Source organism: Sceloporus occidentalis, unplaced genomic scaffold (assembly GCF_023333645.1).
Source record: "Sceloporus occidentalis isolate IW3139 unplaced genomic scaffold, rSceOcc1.0.p SCAF_76, whole genome shotgun sequence".
Lineage (NCBI taxonomy): Eukaryota > Metazoa > Chordata > Lepidosauria > Squamata > Phrynosomatidae > Sceloporus > Sceloporus occidentalis.
The window spans coordinates 2,026,844-2,044,320 of record NW_028317056.1 but is presented as its reverse complement, the minus strand read 5'-3'; the positions used below and the strand labels follow the sequence as shown (position 1 = coordinate 2,044,320).

Below are 17,477 nucleotides of genomic sequence, written 5' to 3'. Positions count from 1 at the left end.
CTCCAAGGCGACGGTAATGGATGTCGGGCCCGTGCTGGTAACGTGTCTGCTGCCACGCTGTGTGTAGATTGTAAGCTCTAAAGGTCAGACACTCAAAGCTTCCCCCTCTACACGTTATTTCAGTAATAACACAATGACATATGAAACGCAGGGGGGTTCATTTTGATTTACAGGTTCATTCCCGAGTAACTTTGTTGCAATTCGTTAAATTATTTATTGCACACTCGAGTGTGAGTGTGAGTGCGTGTGTGCGTGCGTGTGTGTGCGTGTTACAATTATTGTACATCAATAAAAAGGGTTAATTCTACACTGGATGTGTGAGACCCAAGATTCCTGGCATTTTCTCCGGAGAGCGGGTCTCGCTTCTTGTTGAGAAATGTCATATTTCCAGCCTCTCAATGACGTTCAGAACACTTTTTTTAAAGTCTCATCTTCCCTTTCGCTGCCGGCTGAGAGTCATTCGCTCCTTCGCCAAAAGCCCCCACGCTTGCGAAACGCAGCTCTGAAAAACTCCTTTGGACGATGGATCTTTGTGTGGGTTGATCTGGCCCAGAAATAGTTTTAAAGGCATCATGACCTCTATATATTTAGATATCCCCTATAGCCAGACAATATAAACACTTCGGCTCTGTAAATATTTGCATTGTTTTATAACCGGCGCAGGACTCCGGCTCGTAGGACTGTCCTTAAAAACATTTGTTAGGCAGCTGGCAGTTTCAATGGATTCAGAAGTAAATATTGGAAGCGCCGGGCAGCTGTCACTCAGCTCCAAGCCAATAGAGTACAAAAAGCAAACCGCACGGGGGTTCCGGCGGAAATGAAACCGTAAGATCTGCAAAGGTTCTTGGGTAAATGGGGCGAGAAGTGTTGGACGTGCCCCCCCCCCCACGTAAAGTAAATCCAAAACGCTCTGTACCTAATGTATCGGCTCATCTGAGTCTGTCGGTTCTAGATTTGTCAGACCCTTTGAACGTAGGGACTGCAAGAAGCACGGCAGGAATCATTGATGCTATATAAGTAAAAGCTAATAATAATTAGTAATCGGGTTCTGTGTCCCGAAGGGGGGGGGCAGCATATTGAAAGGGTTAATGAGCTTTTGTAGCCTGTTTGGTTCTGAATATATTAACCATTTCATGAAATGCCCCGGGTGGGGGGGGGCGGAGTGTAAATTGGAACACGACCTTCTACCCAAAATAACCAAATCCGTGTGTGTGAGCGGGCGGCCGAGCGGGGTCTGTGTCCTTATAAGGCCATTCAGCGAGAGCGCCTTTATCCTGCAGACGCGGCTCGCTATTCCAGCAGAAGCCGACTTTCTAGCAAAAAACGTCCTTGAATCCTCTCGGAAAACACAGAAACACTTTAACCGTCCGTGTCCCAGGAGAGACCTCGGCGGAGGGACCTCAGCTCCCACACAACGTAACCCTAAATACACCCCGCATTCAACCCCCGGGGGACCAGACTCGGCTGATGGAGCAGAGCCAGTTCCATCACACACACATATATAGATATATATTTATTTAAAGGGACATGCGCAGAGTCAAAAGAAAACCCCAGCTGTCTTTGCCTGCAGGTAAAAAGTCAGAGCTCAGGATACCTGGAGAAGACCGTCGGCTGCGTGAAGCAGTTTGGGAGCAGCGAGGATCTGTAAAGCAGGTTTTACGAGCCGAGTAACTACTCAGGAGTCGGCGAGTAAGACGTCAACAAGGGCTGCAGAGAAACCCAAACCTTTAATGTACGGAACCCCCCTCCCCCCATCTATTTACACAGAAACGTGATCCGTGACCCGGCCGGGTACAAAAAAAAAACAAGCAAACATGGTTTACGTGTTAATGGAGTAAAACCTCAGTCTTCGGAAATTATTGCCAATAAAAAAGGTGCCGTTAAAGCAAATAAACCATAGCCGGGCCACCGTTTTATTCCTTCCTAAGTGGCCTTTTCTACTTCTATGGCAACAGCCAATCAGTGCCTGATTTTGGAAAAATTACATGGAAATGGAAAGTTCTCCCTGAAAATAAGCGTTTTCTCTTGGAAGTCTGAGCGGGACGGACGACGATCCGAATCACATAAAACAAGTTTATTAAAACTCCATTGCAGTCGCGCTCCCCCACCTCGCGTATTTCATTGTGAAGCCGCGGTATTATGAGTTGCGCGGGACAAAGCGCCGTACGGTGTGACGGAATCCCCGATTTAGGCCGCAGATACAGGTTTTCGGAATGATTTTCGCTGAATTCTCGCTGTTGTGTTTCTTGGTCATTAATATTCTGGGAGCAACCCGGGAATCTGAATATTTACGCCTTTTATGCTGTGCACCCCCTTGTTTCTTTTTTTGTGTGCCATGTATAATGTATAACGTATAACGAAGTGACTGATCAGACTCGAGACTCCACAATAACCGTCTCACGATGTCCTCCATTAAGCCCCCTAATTCTGGGAAAAGAGAAAAAAAAAACAAAAAAAAAAACTCCGGGTCAATTAGGCGAGCCGCCAGCAGGGGGGGGGGGGGGGTCCAAATTTAGGAATGCTTGAGAATCGTGCCCAAAACGCAGGCTTCCCACAGACCGCGGGGGGCCGGGGGAGGAACCTCCGAGGGTCGAAGGCCTAAAAGCCGGGTAACTTCCCACATTAGACGCGAATAAAATGATAACAAAACATACAATCCAGAAGAAAGCCCCCGGCCTCATCATCCGCAGCGGCTCCCAGAACGCCATTTACCAAACACGTCGTCACAAGAAACACCGGATCGGCCCCATTCAGTCGCCCGTTTCTCCCGCTGTAAAGACTCAAACCTTAATCAGTCGTTGGTCTCGTCTTAGATTCAGGAGCCGTATGTCTATCCCATGCATGTTTAATCCCCTCACTGTATTACCCCCTACCGCTTCTGCTGGGAGGCTGTTCCCGAGTCCTGATGACCATTTTTAATTTCAGTGATATTCCTGCTGCGTTCCAGAATGTATTTAAATAGAGAGCCTCTGACCTTCAGAGCCAAAGTAATCGGCTGTGCCAGCAACACCTACACCGCGCGTGCACACAATACACACACACACACACACACACACACAATATACCCCCTGTGTCAGATGACGCACGCGTGGAGGTCTGATTAGGAAGTACCGGGCAAACCCCACGATCGCTCCGCCAAGTCAACACGTTGTAATAGGCTGGCGATGGCAACGAATGAATAACGGTGGCAATATGTGCCCAAGGCCAATGGAAGGCAGCACCGACTCCCAGCCGGACTACAATTCACGTGGGCTTGGAGTCTGGGCAGTAACACTTAAGGAGTTGTCAGGCAGGCCGTGGCCCCCACACACAGATCGAGTGCCTACGATTCACCTTGCGCTGATGACCCCCACACGGGAGTCCGGGATTTAAAGAAAGATTTAAATCCTGAAACCCTACTGGGCCCTGAGGACGCGTTTTAAAGAGGAAGGCCGCGCATTTCTCAGAAGCAATAAATCTTCGCTTAATTAACCGCCGCCTCGACGCCGCCGCTCCGGAATGTCTTCCCGATAAATCGTGACGAAGGTATCTCGGGTTTTTACTGGAAGTAAGCGCAGCGCGGAGAGTCGCCCTCTCTGCACGGAGCGCGGCCCTTTACATCCCCCCGGCAGGTCAGCAATCAGTTGCTTGCGCTCCCAGTAAAACCAGCTGGGAACTGGGAGCAGCGAGCTGGATGTGCCCATAACAGGATATCTCGGAGTCATTACTCATCGTATTCACAGAAATTTGCCCAAGAATGGCTGGGAACGTCTTCAAAAGGAGTCATTTTTCAAGGCTTTGCGGGGAGCGATTTTCCGTGGTAATTACCCGCAGCTCCCAGAACAACTGCTTCTGCTACCAGGGCCAGATGGGCTTTGGGGGATGACATCACTTTTTAACCCCTTCCATGTAATACAGACCCTCAGGCGGGAGCTTCAGCCACATCATTCAGCACGAGCGCGGCCCCCTCTTACCCGCCAATCTCCCCGCATCCTAGTCCCGTAGCGTCTGTGTCACCTGTTTACCAGCCGGACTTCACACGGACGCCATCGCTTTTACTGGGAAATACCCGCTGCGTGTGCTTCCCGTCAGTGTAATGAGAAAGTGGGGATCGGTGGCAGCCTGTGGCAGAGCCAGCATCATCCATTCAATTTCCTGTCCAGACCGATAGAGTATCATAGGAGTGCTGGGCCTGCTCCTTACTCGTTCTCTTATCTCTCGTACCCTCAGGCTTCCAATCCCACCCAAAGTCTGAACATCTCAGCATCTTACATCCCTACCATTAGCATTAGACTTGACCCCACAGCTTACACTCCATGGCAGACCTTGTTTACGGACCTGCAGCAGAACCTGCCCCCCCGCTACATACCGAGCAAAGGAAGGCTCAGGAGGGGAACGAGCCGGTAGGGGTGAGGCATCCGTGTTTAAGGGCCGGTTATCACATTCACACCCCACGGACCGGCTCCTCAGCAGCCGCAGGAACACATGACGCATCTTTAAAGCCCATCACGAGCAGAACCTTTACAGACAGCGGGGCCGGTTGCTGCCATGTCTAGGATGATGGGAATAGCAGTTTAACAACATCCACGTGACCAGTTGGGGGGCATTGGGTCTTCTCTGTTAGGTAGCTTGTCTTCCAGGTTCACCCACATTACACCCTGCTGCTATTCCTTGACTACAAAGCCCATCATGCTCAGCCAAACAGATGTGGCAGTGTGGAAACATCCAGAGGGACAAAGGTTCCCCTGCTGCCCCCCCCCTTCCCGTGGGCCACAGGAAGCAACCAAACACGACGGGGTCTGCGGCGGATGGAAGATAAAGATGAGAAAAACTTCCGGACCCTAATATGAGCCGTTTCCTCGGCCATCTGGCTGTAATTAGAGGGGTCATCGCTCTCCTGGTGAAGCCCCCTCGCGGGATGAACGCTGCGGCCACGCTGGTTGCTGTGCCTTTAACGCTCGCCCTCATGTGATGCACAGACCCAGCCGCAGGGGCAAAGCCCCCGACAGGAGCCCGCAGCCCGCAGTAATATTACACGAGCCAGGCGTGCGGAGGACACGGGGACGATGCCCTTTCCTCTACATCCATCCCCTATACACGGAGGCCCGGGCACCATCTATATAGGACGGCACACATTCGGTGCCAGCCGGGATCTGTCCAGCCTCGGCCATCACTAGAAAGAAATCAGCGAGAGCCGGACGACCTGCTTAGTTAATGCGCATCTTTATATAATCTCTTATCCCAAGGCAGCGACAGAGACGCAGCGCTGTGTACATCATCAGTTCCATGTCCCTGTTCCAACGTTGGCAAGAAACCAACGCGAGGCCTGATACGGGGCAAGGAAACATGAAAGCTCACCCGCTGGCACAGAAATGGTTAACGAAAAGGATCTGTAACCAAGCGAGACATTAATCTCAGGGGTTCACATTCCTTTATAGCCCTTTAATTAGTCAAATAGCCAGAAATTACAAACATGGCTGACTGTTTCAGCCGATCGGGGAAAACACGGCGGATTTCTCCCAGCAGCATTTGTTTTGCGATGAGCCAGACCACAATATTATTATTACAATATAACATCAGGTGATTCAGCTCCGAAATCTCAGAACGAAATGCATCATCCAGAGAAGAAATACATCGTTTCCAGAATCCTGCACGTTCAGCAGCTTTTGTTCCTTTTTTTTTTTTTTTTTTTTTTTTTTTTAGATGTAGCCGTATATTTAATATAAAAAAAAAAAAAAAATCAAAAAAAAAAAATCAATGAAGTGGCAGCCGGCCCTGGCTGACGGGTCGCTGGCGGACGGGTGGCCCCGGCGGGGGAGGACCGGTTCAGACACTAGCCGGGTCCTCGGTTCCTCCGTGTGACCCCGGCTGACACCATCCGCTTCCTTTCTCAGGATAGTTTCTCTGTCGGCCGTCAGGGTATTATCAGCATTAGACAAACAGCACAGAAACCTGCCCCGGGGCAACAATAAAACCCCAGAGCTGCGTGCGGGAATGCAGGCCTCCTCGTTTAACCCTTTGGAGGGCGTTTGTTTGTGGGGTATCAGATCGCCGACCTCGGCTTTCACCTTTAACGGGACACAGGCCGATCACCAGACAGCCCGAGGGCAGCGGCCGGCTAACGCGCTCGATGAGACTCAAGGTCGGCTGAACATGGGCCTTCGCTGCTCTCTGTCAGCCGTATAGGAAGCTCCAGCCCCATCTCGCCAGCTTCCTTTCCGCCGTTCCCCTGCAGACAGGCGCCGCTGCCTCTTCCCATGCCTGCTTACCTTTCCATGCATCATGTTGCCATGGATACCAGGAGTTTATTGCACTCGGCCAGGAAAATCATAAATAATTTACCCGGCCGTCTGATGCATAGAGCGGCCTCTTCATTGTTTTCCTCCTCTGTACGGAATATTCCAGGGCCCAGGAGATGGTAACTACGTTGGTGCCTTAAACGAAAACTCCCGCCATTGTGGTCTCCCCCCCCCAAAAAAAAATGCGTTGGGGGAGGATGCAGAATGCCCCCCATATACATTTGCCCCTTTCCCACCCCCAGCTATTTGCTGGCATTCTTCCTGCCGGGCAGCTCCATTATCTAGAGACCTCCTACTGACCCTGGGAAGGGCTCCACTTGATTCTAGTTCCATCCGAAGAAGAGACCTCTGAGGTCTTGAAAGTTTATGTAACTTTACGTCCTATTCTGTTGGCCCGATAAAAAGGCCTCATTTCTCTGATGACGCCGGCTCGGCCTCCTCTTTTCTCAGCGCTCAGTAAGGGGCACGGGGAACCTGCATGAACGGATTTTGTGGCTACAACCTCTTTTTTCTTTGCTGGCGCCTGCAGACAGACGCTGTGCTCAGCCAGAACGGGACTGAGGAATGCGCGGTGAGCCTCACGTCAGGCCCGGCACGTACTAACATGCTGCGCCGTTCAACCAACAGACAGTCTCTGCTTCAGGCAGCAAAAAAACTATTAAAAAAGAAAAAACCCTTTTGGGCCGTAACCCTTCAGGTGCCAGAGAGCAAAAAACTCTTTCGCACCAACCGCCCTCTGAAGCAAGGAGCGCCTGCCGGCTCTAAAGGAATTCCCGCACATCCTTATCGCGCCGGCTGGTCTTAGAGGTCCATCACATGCCGAGATAATGAAGACTTCAAAGTTACGCGTCGGGGACGTACAAGCAGGAAGATCAAAGGCCGGAACGCAGCTTCAGAACAGCGTCTCTGCCTTCCGGCAGCTTCTCCTCGTGTTTATTGGCCTCCGGGTTCCATTTGTGAGAGTAAATCATTAACGAACCCGCTGACCATCGTTACCACCCAACGGCCCGTAATCACAGCCACGTCCTACCATAACCAGACGATAACCTCCCCGTCGCCGCGCACAGACGACATTCCCTGCCACCTTCAAACCAACCTAAGTAGCCAGCGGCAAGCTGACCAGCCCCCGCTGCTCCGCTTGGCCCTTTACAGTCACCTTAATGCCCTGGAGAGCGTAACCTGTAATGCCCCCCCCCCCCCTTCATGGCCAAGTTCACTCCGCGCATCCAGACGCTTCATTTCATAAATATCCCCCGGCAGGAACGTGTCTGTATCCGCACCCCGGGGCAGAGCGAAGCGCGTCGTCCCCCACAACCCAGCTTCCTTTTAAAACCAGGAGGGGGATCTACCGGTCAGGTGGATAACATCAAAAAATGTAAGCCTGAAGCCTATGAATAATTTTTTCGCCGCCTGAAGCAGAGACGGTCTGTTGGTTAATCCATAGGGCCCCTATGTAAATGAATGCAGCAGCACATACCAAGCAGCTTGCCATAGGTCATAAAATGATATCTTTCTCCACAACCAACCGGCCGCAGCCCTAACGAAGCACGCGCCGAGACACATGCACAAAGATAAGCGGCGGACATCACAGCGAATAAAAAAAGAAATAAAAAATATAAAAATGGGAGCGTCTTACCATCTCGTCCAGCGCGTAGCGCAGCAGGCCGTGCTCGTAGAGGATGAAAAACCGTCTCTGCCATTTCTGGGTCGGAAACAAAGAAAAGAATGAGTGAATTTTAGAAAAGGAGCCGCCGGGCGTCTGACGGAGCAAATCACGGCTGTGCAGCGCCCAGCTCACCCCTCCGGAACTAGAAGGGTTAAACCGATGGCAGATTAATAAGTAAATACATGCGCTACGCTATAAAATCTCACCCTCCCAGCATCGCCACGGAAATGCAGCATCATAAACATTCTTTTATTGCAACAACATAGAATTTTAGTTAGAGTTTAGAAACAACATTTTTAACAATAAAAATATTCACAAGAACAATGAAAACGCTGCGCCCTCTGAATCACCCATCAGCCTCGTCTATCACTCCATCACTCTCAGCCAGCCAAAAGGACCTCAGACGACAAGTAAATGCCGTCTTCCCCAAGCTGATACCTTTTATTGGGGCAACACAAAAGCTTATGGGAAATCAGAACTCATCTGAAGAAGAGACCGCTGAGGTCCTGAAAGCCTATAAAACCTTCCATCTTTTATTGTTGACTCAATAAAACAGTATCAACTTCAACTAAAGTCCCCAAGAGGATATTCGGATAGGTAAAGGGTATCGCTTTACCCAATGATACCTCCGAGGCGAGGCCAGGGTGGAATAGGATATCAGTCCGTGGAAGGGAGTTTTTTCACCCCGCGCAGGAGCGCATCGCAGAGATGCTGCTGCCGTGGCCGGCTCGGTAACGCTCGCTCTCGCTCTCGCTGTTCCCTCGGGGCTGAGCGGCGGAACAAGGACCTGATAGTTCTCTGCCAACAACAAGGAGCTCCGGGAGAACAGCGAGACCCATCAGCCAAACAGCGCTTATTGTCATGCGCAGGAACACTGCTGCACTTAGAGCCCCCCCCGACCGGGGTCTGCAACCCCCCCCCCGATAGGTTTTGTTGTTGTTTTTTTTTTTGTTTGGTTTTGTTTGTTTTTTAAAAAATCACAAAAAAAAATTAAAAAATTTCATTGAATATTCTTAATATGTTTCAATTTAATACCCCCAAGTAAAGCTATGAGGACTGTGATGAAGATAAATGCCTCCTTCCTGCAACCCCTCTCTAAAAAAACATGTGGGACGGGTAAAAAAAAACCCAGTAATTTAACACCTTTGTGGGCGAACACGGTGAAAATGATGCAATTCACACTTTTTGCCAACAGAAAACTAGAGTGTTTTTACACCATATATAACTCTTTACGTGGGGGTTGCAGGGAAAAGCATTGCTCCTGCCGTTGGCACTTAAAGGGTTACAGTCTGACCATATTCCTACCAATAGGGACATTTTAACACTTTCACTGGATACAGCTTTGTCATGCACCTCTGCCCCGCTCCCCTCCTTTGGGGTAATTTAGGGCAGCGTTATCCTGGAAGGGGGGGCACGGGGGAGATCTCATCAACCTGAGAGCCGCAGATTGTGGCAGGTGAAGGGCCGACGGTGGGCTTCCCCACAATGGGCCACGCAGTGCCACCTACTGCCCAGGTACACAGAGCGTTACCATGGAGACGGGAAGGAATCGGCTTCGCCTGAGGTTCTTGGCAGAGTTGGGGAACCCGAGCACACAAAGCGCATCGTTCATGGAGAGAGAAGAGCGGAGCGCACAGGGTCAAACGTGGAAAACGAACAAAAAAAACCCTTAGCCAAGCAAGACGTCAGCGAGCCACGTGGATTTAACCCATCGAGGGGGCTCTACAGCTCCATCAATAAACTCTCTGCAGCTCTGTCAACCTAAAGCTTCACTGCACTTTACAGAAATGGCAAACAGCAAAGTAATAATGCCCTTTCTTAATTATGGCAACATGAAGACCGGCCCCCCCACTAAAAGGTTCTGTGTACAGAGCTTCAGCGAAACCCGCACTTACTACTGCAGCTGAATGCCCTCTCACCGGGTATTTTGATTGGCTACTTTAGCTTGGAAGTAACAGTTGCCTAAATGCCCCCCCCTCCATAGGCATGAATTCCAGAGCAAAGTTCTAAACAGGAGAAGTCAGTAGAAATTCCACTGGTTTCCATGGCGACTGCTCCACATTTAGAATTCTGCACCAGAATGGCTCTTTATATGAAAAAGGAGCCAATCTCCCCCAGAATCTAGTGTAGGGAAACAACTACCATCATGCTCAACAAAGACACCCCCAGCCTACAGCATCCCTGCCCAGCTGCTACCCGCTAACAACCAGCAACCCCAAAACCCCCGAGGACCATCTTCACCAAGGAGCACAAGCGGGGCAAACAGCACCGGGGACGGGCTCATCGTTATAGTAACTACACAAATAACTCGTAAACATGAGAAAGATTTCATTTATAAACCATCGTCAGACACCAAAAAAAAACAAAAAAGCAGCGTCCTTACAAATCTATTCTGGGTGAAAATGTATTTTGGGAAGAATGTGTGACTTCGGCCGATGAATCATTGATAACGCTTACAGAAAGGAAACGGCTCCTATTACCTCATTGTACTAAATGAGAGGGGCTGGCGCTGCAAGGGTTAACCCCACGCAAGGCGGTCCGTGGAAATAACGCGACCATCGCTGGGTTTTGTGGGTTCTGCTGCTTTTTTTTTTTAATATATTGGTTAATTTTCTATATTTAATCCGTTAGCGGCCGATGAGGTCAGTCGGGAGAAAAACATTCTGCCCAATGAGATTCTTTCACTGACCGGCGGCTCCGTTGGGGAGCTTTAACCCTGCGTATCCTGAAACAGGCAGAAACCCTTTCATTTCTCCAGGGTCTGATGCCCCATTTTCTATTTGTTGTCTTATTTTCATATGAGAAGAGTGTTAGCTCCTACGTCAAAAAACATTGTGTAGAAATTTTGCCACGTATTTCATATCTTTTTATTGAGAACCTGTCGACCCAGATAAGTCACATGTGCGGATGAGCATGCGCCGCCGTGCCACTGCTTCGCCTTACCCGAGACCTGTGCACTGGATTGTCGAAGTCCGTGCCCTCCGGTGCCAGCAGCAGCCATCCTCCGTATATGGGCTTGGCCTGGGGGAGCAAAAAGAGAGTGTGAGCAAACCGGCCCCTGGCCCCAGACAAACACCCCCCCCACCCACGGGGCAGACTTGTCATTGAGGTCCCCAGACACACAGGCTGTGCCGACACGTAGTACTAAGGGTGAAAATCTTATTCCTCCCTTTTTCACCTGAGGACGGAGTCCCCGATCCGGAGACCAAACCCTGGCCGGGTAACCCTCGTCCCTCCAGCAGTTACCCTGCAGCTCCTATACAGGATAGGATGAGCTTTGTGGGAGTTGTGCATTCCCAGCTCTGGTAAAACGGAAACACTATTGCTTTATGCCACAGGCTGCCGCATTTGGTGGCCAAGCCGCCGGGCACGTGGCCTCCACCTGTTACACGAGAAGCGGGCGGCTCTGCACAGCATCTAACGCCGCAGTCCGCGCCTGCACTGGATCAAAGGCGACAGATGCACCTCAACACCGCCAGCCGGTGACAAGCAGAGCGAGAGCAGCAGGAAGATCTCCGCTCCGTTTATACAGGAGAGGAAGTCCTGCCACGGTGACGCTACGCAGCCCCCCCCCCATCATACAGACGCTACGCAGCCCCCCCATCATACAGACGCTACGCAGCCCCCCCATCATACAGACGCTACGCAGCCCCCCATCATAGACGCTACGCAGCCCCCCCATCATACAGACGCTACGCAGCCCCCCATCATACAGACGCTACGCAGCCCCCCCATCATACAGACGCTACGCAGCCCCCCCATCATACAGACGCTACGCAGCCCCCCCATCATACAGACGCTACGCAGCCCCCCCATCATACAGACGCTACGCAGCCCCCCCATCATACAGACGCTACGCAGCCCCCCCATCATACAGACGCTACGCAGCCCCCCCATCATACAGACGCTACACAGCCCCCCCCATCATACAGACCGACGTCTCTTCATGGCCCGTACGGTGCAAAGGAGCTGGGAAACTGGGGGGACACCTGAAGATTCCCGTGCATGGAGACGCCGCCAGCCGCCTCAATACATATGTCTATATAAGGCCCGTGCGATAGGGGCGCATCTTATAAACAGTTTACTTACACAGGTCTCGACACCGCGATTTGGTGGATGGAAAGCAAAGACTTGTTTACAGGACGCAGACCCTGCAGCCGGGTCATTCACCCCGGAACGGGATTATATTTTAGGGTTCTCAGCTGCAGGGGGACAGATCTAAGAAGACCCCCCCTTACAGGATATTGTTATATACAGAGAAGATAATTCCGTACAAAAATACTTTTTTTATCCACTTTACACCAACACAGTCTGTAAAGAAAAAAGCGAGCGGCGAGCCGACACGCCGTAAAGCCAAATAATGCTGTGAGGAAGCATATATGAAGGGATGCGGGAAGGGGTTAAAATGTCGCCAACTCATCTGTTTATTGGTTGACTTTCCTCGTTTTATGAACCATTCGCCCTTCTGAAATTATTGTTACAGCCTCTTAAAAAAAGTAGACTTTACAAAGAGGCGGAGCTTCACCAATTTACAGCCAATAAAAAAAAACTAGTCGCTACACCGTTCGGCTTTAACCTACAAAAACTGCCTAAAACACGGACATGTAAACACACAGAGATACATTCCGTTACTGCAAGCAAATCACGTGATCACAAAAGAGACAAGACGGTAACCAAACCTAGCCAAGTGTGTTTGATCTACACATTGCCTATAAAAAAAAGGTACGGTATAGCTCAAGCACAGTATACAATGTCTGTATCAGGTCTGTGCGCACGGGACGGAAAGGCAATAATCAGACTGCCGGGCATGTTTGATCTACACGCTGCCGTAAAGAAAATGCCAGCAGAAGGTATAGACCAAACACCATGCGCTACCTACCGGCAACTATCACTTGGTACGAGAGATGGACTCTACATAAAAGTTATAAACCTGAGCGAAGCTCTTTAATACGAGGTGCTTCCCGTAGTAAAAAGGACAATAAAAAATGTGACATTAAAGCCCCTCTCAGACCGCAGACCAGGGGGGGTATTTATTTTTGTTGTCGGGTTTGAAGCCGAACACAGCTGTTACTCTCTGCGAGAGCGCGCGGCACGTCTGCGTTCAGGCCATCGTTCTCCAATACGGTCTCTTTAGAGGGTTTTTGTGACGCTGGCCGTTTACAGTAAAGTCAGGAGGATTTTCCAGCTGCCCCCTGCGGTCTCCATGGGATACGCGGGCAAATAATCGCACCACAGCCGCTCTGGGAAACGAGCACCGAGGGGGAGTCTTGCTACAGGGGGTTTAAAGGGTTAAAAATCATGATTCCACCCTGTGAATGTATTTGCGCCACGCGCACCGACGCATAATGAGCACCCCTAGAGCCAATCGATTGATTCGCTCTTTAGCACAGAGAATTGGGGTAAAGGAAAGTAAACAGGATTCTCCTTCAACCAATCAATGAGCAGATTTGGTCACACAAAAGAACTCAGGAGCTTGTGTCAGCCAATCAAATTCTAGAAAGAGGACCTAGCTTCCCTGCAGTCTGACTGCTGTAATTGGCTATCCCTGCAAGTACCTGACTGGGGCAAAAACACTCGAAGAGTTAACACGCTCTATGTTAGATCTTATGCATATGCCCATTCAGAGACAAAACTGCACCCTACAGGGGGGGGCGGGGGGCATTCAGACACTCAAAGCACGGCGAGGTGTACACCGAAGCAAATAAGACACCGGGAGCGATGCACAAGGCGAGCGGCAGCATTCCAGTAGTTGCTATGGTGACTGCACCGGTCCTACCACTTCATAAACTGCCTGTTAGAGCCTAAACGGAACTCTTTCAGTGCCGGAGGGCTTGCGATGACCCCGAAAAGGTGCAAAGTTAGGGTAATACCCGCAGCGAGCGCTCCGTGCAGACGCCCGATGCTGCGAGAGGACGCTGTGCAGAGCTCCGGTGCAGACAGAAGCCAGCTCTCCCCGACTGATGCTCCTGGCAGAGGTTACCGGTTACATCAGCCGTGTGGATTACCGTATTATGTCACCGGCCGCGGCCCACACAGAAACCAGCTGCCGGGAGGGGGGGGCGATTCACAGAAATGTACAACCCACTTATCTGTCTCTTTCCACACAGACCCACAGCACCGACTCTCCAAACACCAACACGCTCCGTGGCGCAGTACAGCGACACGCTCCATGGTCCTGCTTGGAACAGATCAACACATTGTGACCGACTAGAACTTCTCTACAAGAGCAAGAATTTAACTCCCATCACAGTCAGCCTCCTCTATGTTAAAGCGATGGCGTCTCTGGAAGCTTTATACGCGCGGCGCGCAGGCATCGCAGATTATCCGGGCCGCGCAGATAAATCACTATTGGCGGCCAGGATTCTAATTAAAGCAATAATCTCATTATCACAGGATTACCCAAAAAAGGGGTACCGGAGTTTATGAAAAACAATAGTTCATGTCTTTAATCCCAAGAAGGGTCAACTGTGTGACCCCCCCTGATCTCTTATCGGCCCCTTCAGATGGCACCGGGGGTATAATATCGCTGGTGTTATACCACCAATGATAACCAGCATTAAATGCGACCCTGGCGTCAGCTGAGTGTTTTAGGAGTTGAAGTCCAACAGAACAGCAAGGTGGGCAGCCCTCCCCGCACCCTTCTGCGGCTCACATGCCTATTGTCTCCCGCGGGGGCCGCGATACAAAGCGGGAGATATCTTGGCTCGCCATAAACGAAGCCGCTTAATGTTCTGGAGGATTAATGGCCGCCGTCGGCGGAATTTTCTACGACTTGGAGAAGGATCCGCGTCCGCCGGCATCGAGATCCCTCCTCTGCCACAGACATTTCTGCCCCCCTAACAGGACTGCGTCACAGATCCGGGGCAGCTTTGCCAAGGGGGCACTTCTAGGCGCTAAAAAGAACACTGATATAGTCAGTAGCGCGGTACAAAGTGGGAGAGATAACTGCTGAGTGATGGCAGAAAGACTGCCAAGGAGATCAAAGCCCTGGAATTACTATTACATCTAATGGCTGCTTCGACAACTCCCACAACCCTCAGCCACTGGAAACACGTACACAGCTCAGCAAAGCCAGATGATTCGGGAAACAGAGGAGCCAACGAGGCGATTAGATCTCGGGGAAGATTATTACCCGTGCGGAGGCGTTAGAGGCGGCCTCCATTACCCCGGGGGGGTTGAGCTCGCAAGCTCTCGGTTCAGGTGTGAAAGTGGGAAGAAACTTGCGGGGACCTGAAAATTCACGTACAAGCTGCCCCGGGGTAGAGCCGTCAGTCTGGACGCGAGGTGGGAGGCGGGGGGAGAGGAACGACTCGAGAGAGCTTTGTGCAAATCAAAAACTGGGCAAAAATCAGGGGAAGCGGGCAATTCCTCTGTATAATAATAATAATAATAATAATAATAATAATAATAACAGCAGCAGCGCTAAGGACCACATCTGCCTCCGCTGAGGGCAACGCATCGAAATCTGAGACTGCGCATGATCGGGGGCTATAAAAACATTTCTTTTATTTCATCACAAAAACACGGGACCACTTGTTATCCCGACAGGGTCACAGCCGGGGGCAATAAGGGTAAATCCCCCAGCACGGGCCACACTACGGCTGGAATGCCCGGAATCCAGAACACGTCGAACCAAACGTTTGCTAAAAACATAGCAGGGGGCTTGCGAGGAAAGGGCCATTGGCCCCCGCGGCCTGAACCGGTGCAGCCGGTACCCGCTCCCTGGGGACAGGGCCAGCGGAAAGGTTTGGGAATTCTCCCCGTACGCCGGCAGTCGCCACGGCAGCAACCCGGCTCCGGAATCCCGCTGCCAGGACAGCGCATTGAGGAAATATGCAATTTCCACTGCTAAGTGCTACCCATAAAGCCCAAGAGTCCACACTTAACCCCTTCTCTGCTGCAAACGGAACTATTTTTTTTTTCTCCTCCTACTCGGGGGCTACAGAGATTCGGTGGTTAAACGACTTCTCAGCAGAAGGGGCCACACAAACACACAATAATGTATACAGGGGAAGGCAGGGCCCGGGCCCTCAGATCTCAGGCCGTAGTATACAGTTATTAGGGTAGAAAACATTTAATTATTAGGGGCCAAGCCGCCCCCCCCCGGACGAGTAACATCAAGATAGATCTGCCCCTAACAATGCATCGCGCACGCACACAGGCCCTCCACGTCTGTCACTGTCACAGGTGTCACTACGAGGACAACAAGGGCAGGTATGCGGGTGGGGGAGGGGTCCGGTGCTGTCAAATACCTTGCTAAAGGGCCACTGATACAGTGTGACAGAAGGGAAATGGGGGAGGGTCCAGTGCCAGGCACTATTAACCCTTTCAATGCAGGCTCCTCTGGAATCCACGGAGGAGAGGGCTTCTGGCACAGGTGTAACAGAACCTGCCACGCTAGATACCCTTAAAGCCCCCACAGTGCCCGGGGAAAGGTCACAGAATGGCATTAACCTCTTCAGCACCACCGCACTGCTCAAGCCTGGCAGTGCGGTAAACCACCCTAACAGACTATGGCACATAAAACATTAACCCTGTCGGTGCCATCCAGGACACAACAGAATAGGGCCACATACAGTGATTACAGAGTCCACACACATCATTAACCTTTTCTGTGTCAGTCACACTACAGGGGTTACATTAACACACCAGAGAGCCCATACAAATGCCATTAACCCCTATAGTGCCAGGACATGTCACCCACCCTGGAATGGAAAGCGTTAAAAGCCGCTGAAACAGGGGTGTCATTCCCTGACATTAACCCCTTCAGTGCCAATCCTACACAACAGGTTAATGTCCTATGCAGTGGTCCCAGTGTCATTAACCATTTCGGTGGCGCAATGGGGTGGGGCAGAGAGAAGTCATACAAATGCCATTAACCCCTTCACACAGTGCATGTCCGCCACCCTGGGACTGCAAGGAGTTAAAATTCCTTAACACAGACAGCAGTGGGGGAGGCAGAACCTGACGTTAACCCCTTAAGTGCGCCGGTGTGGGTGGGTATTAACCCTATCGGCGCACCCAAAGGCTTAAGGGGCCTGTAAGCGCCGGGTTAAGGGGATCCTTTGAGGCCCAGGCCCCCCATATCGCCTCCACTCCAAACCCCAGGCCTCACATGCGCCCCCACTCCAGGGCTGGCCCAGAGCTCCCTGCGTGTGGCCCCCAGGGCCCGGCCTCACCTGGTTGAGGTCCTCGTCAGACAGCAGGTGGGACTCCCGGGGCTTGAAGCAGTTCTGGCATTTGCTCTTGTTGAAGATGTTGGCCTGGAACTTCTTGCACGGATTGTCCTTCCCGGACATGGTGGGCGCGGGCTTTGCAGGGGCCACACGGCTCTTAGGGCTCCCGGGGGGCCAGCGGGCCCTCCCCCATCACTCGGTGGCGCTCGGTGCCGTTTCCGCCGCTCGCAGCTAATGACACATTGTGAGGAGCCCGGCTAGAGGCGCGGGGCGGAGCCAGGCGCGGCTGAGTGACAGCGCGAGGGACCAATCAGCAGCCGGCACTCCCTCCCCCACCCTATCCGCCCGCAGGATAAC

The 17,477-nt window shown here is 51.5% G+C and overlaps 1 protein-coding gene across 1 annotated transcript in view; it reads right to left on the bottom strand.

Moving 5' to 3' along the window:
* Positions 1 to 17,243, bottom strand: part of LOC149285747 (uncharacterized) — a 46,760-nt gene extending 29,517 nt beyond the window's left edge. The window contains exons 1-3 of the mRNA XM_089494832.1: positions 17,124 to 17,243; positions 10,888 to 10,965; positions 7,915 to 7,980 (exon numbers count right to left, since the gene is read on the bottom strand). Of these exons, the coding sequence (XP_089350958.1) occupies positions 7,915 to 7,980; positions 10,888 to 10,965; positions 17,124 to 17,243 (264 nt within the window). The remainder of the gene's footprint in view (positions 1 to 7,914; positions 7,981 to 10,887; positions 10,966 to 17,123) is intronic.
* Positions 17,244 to 17,477: the final 234 nt, after the last annotated feature.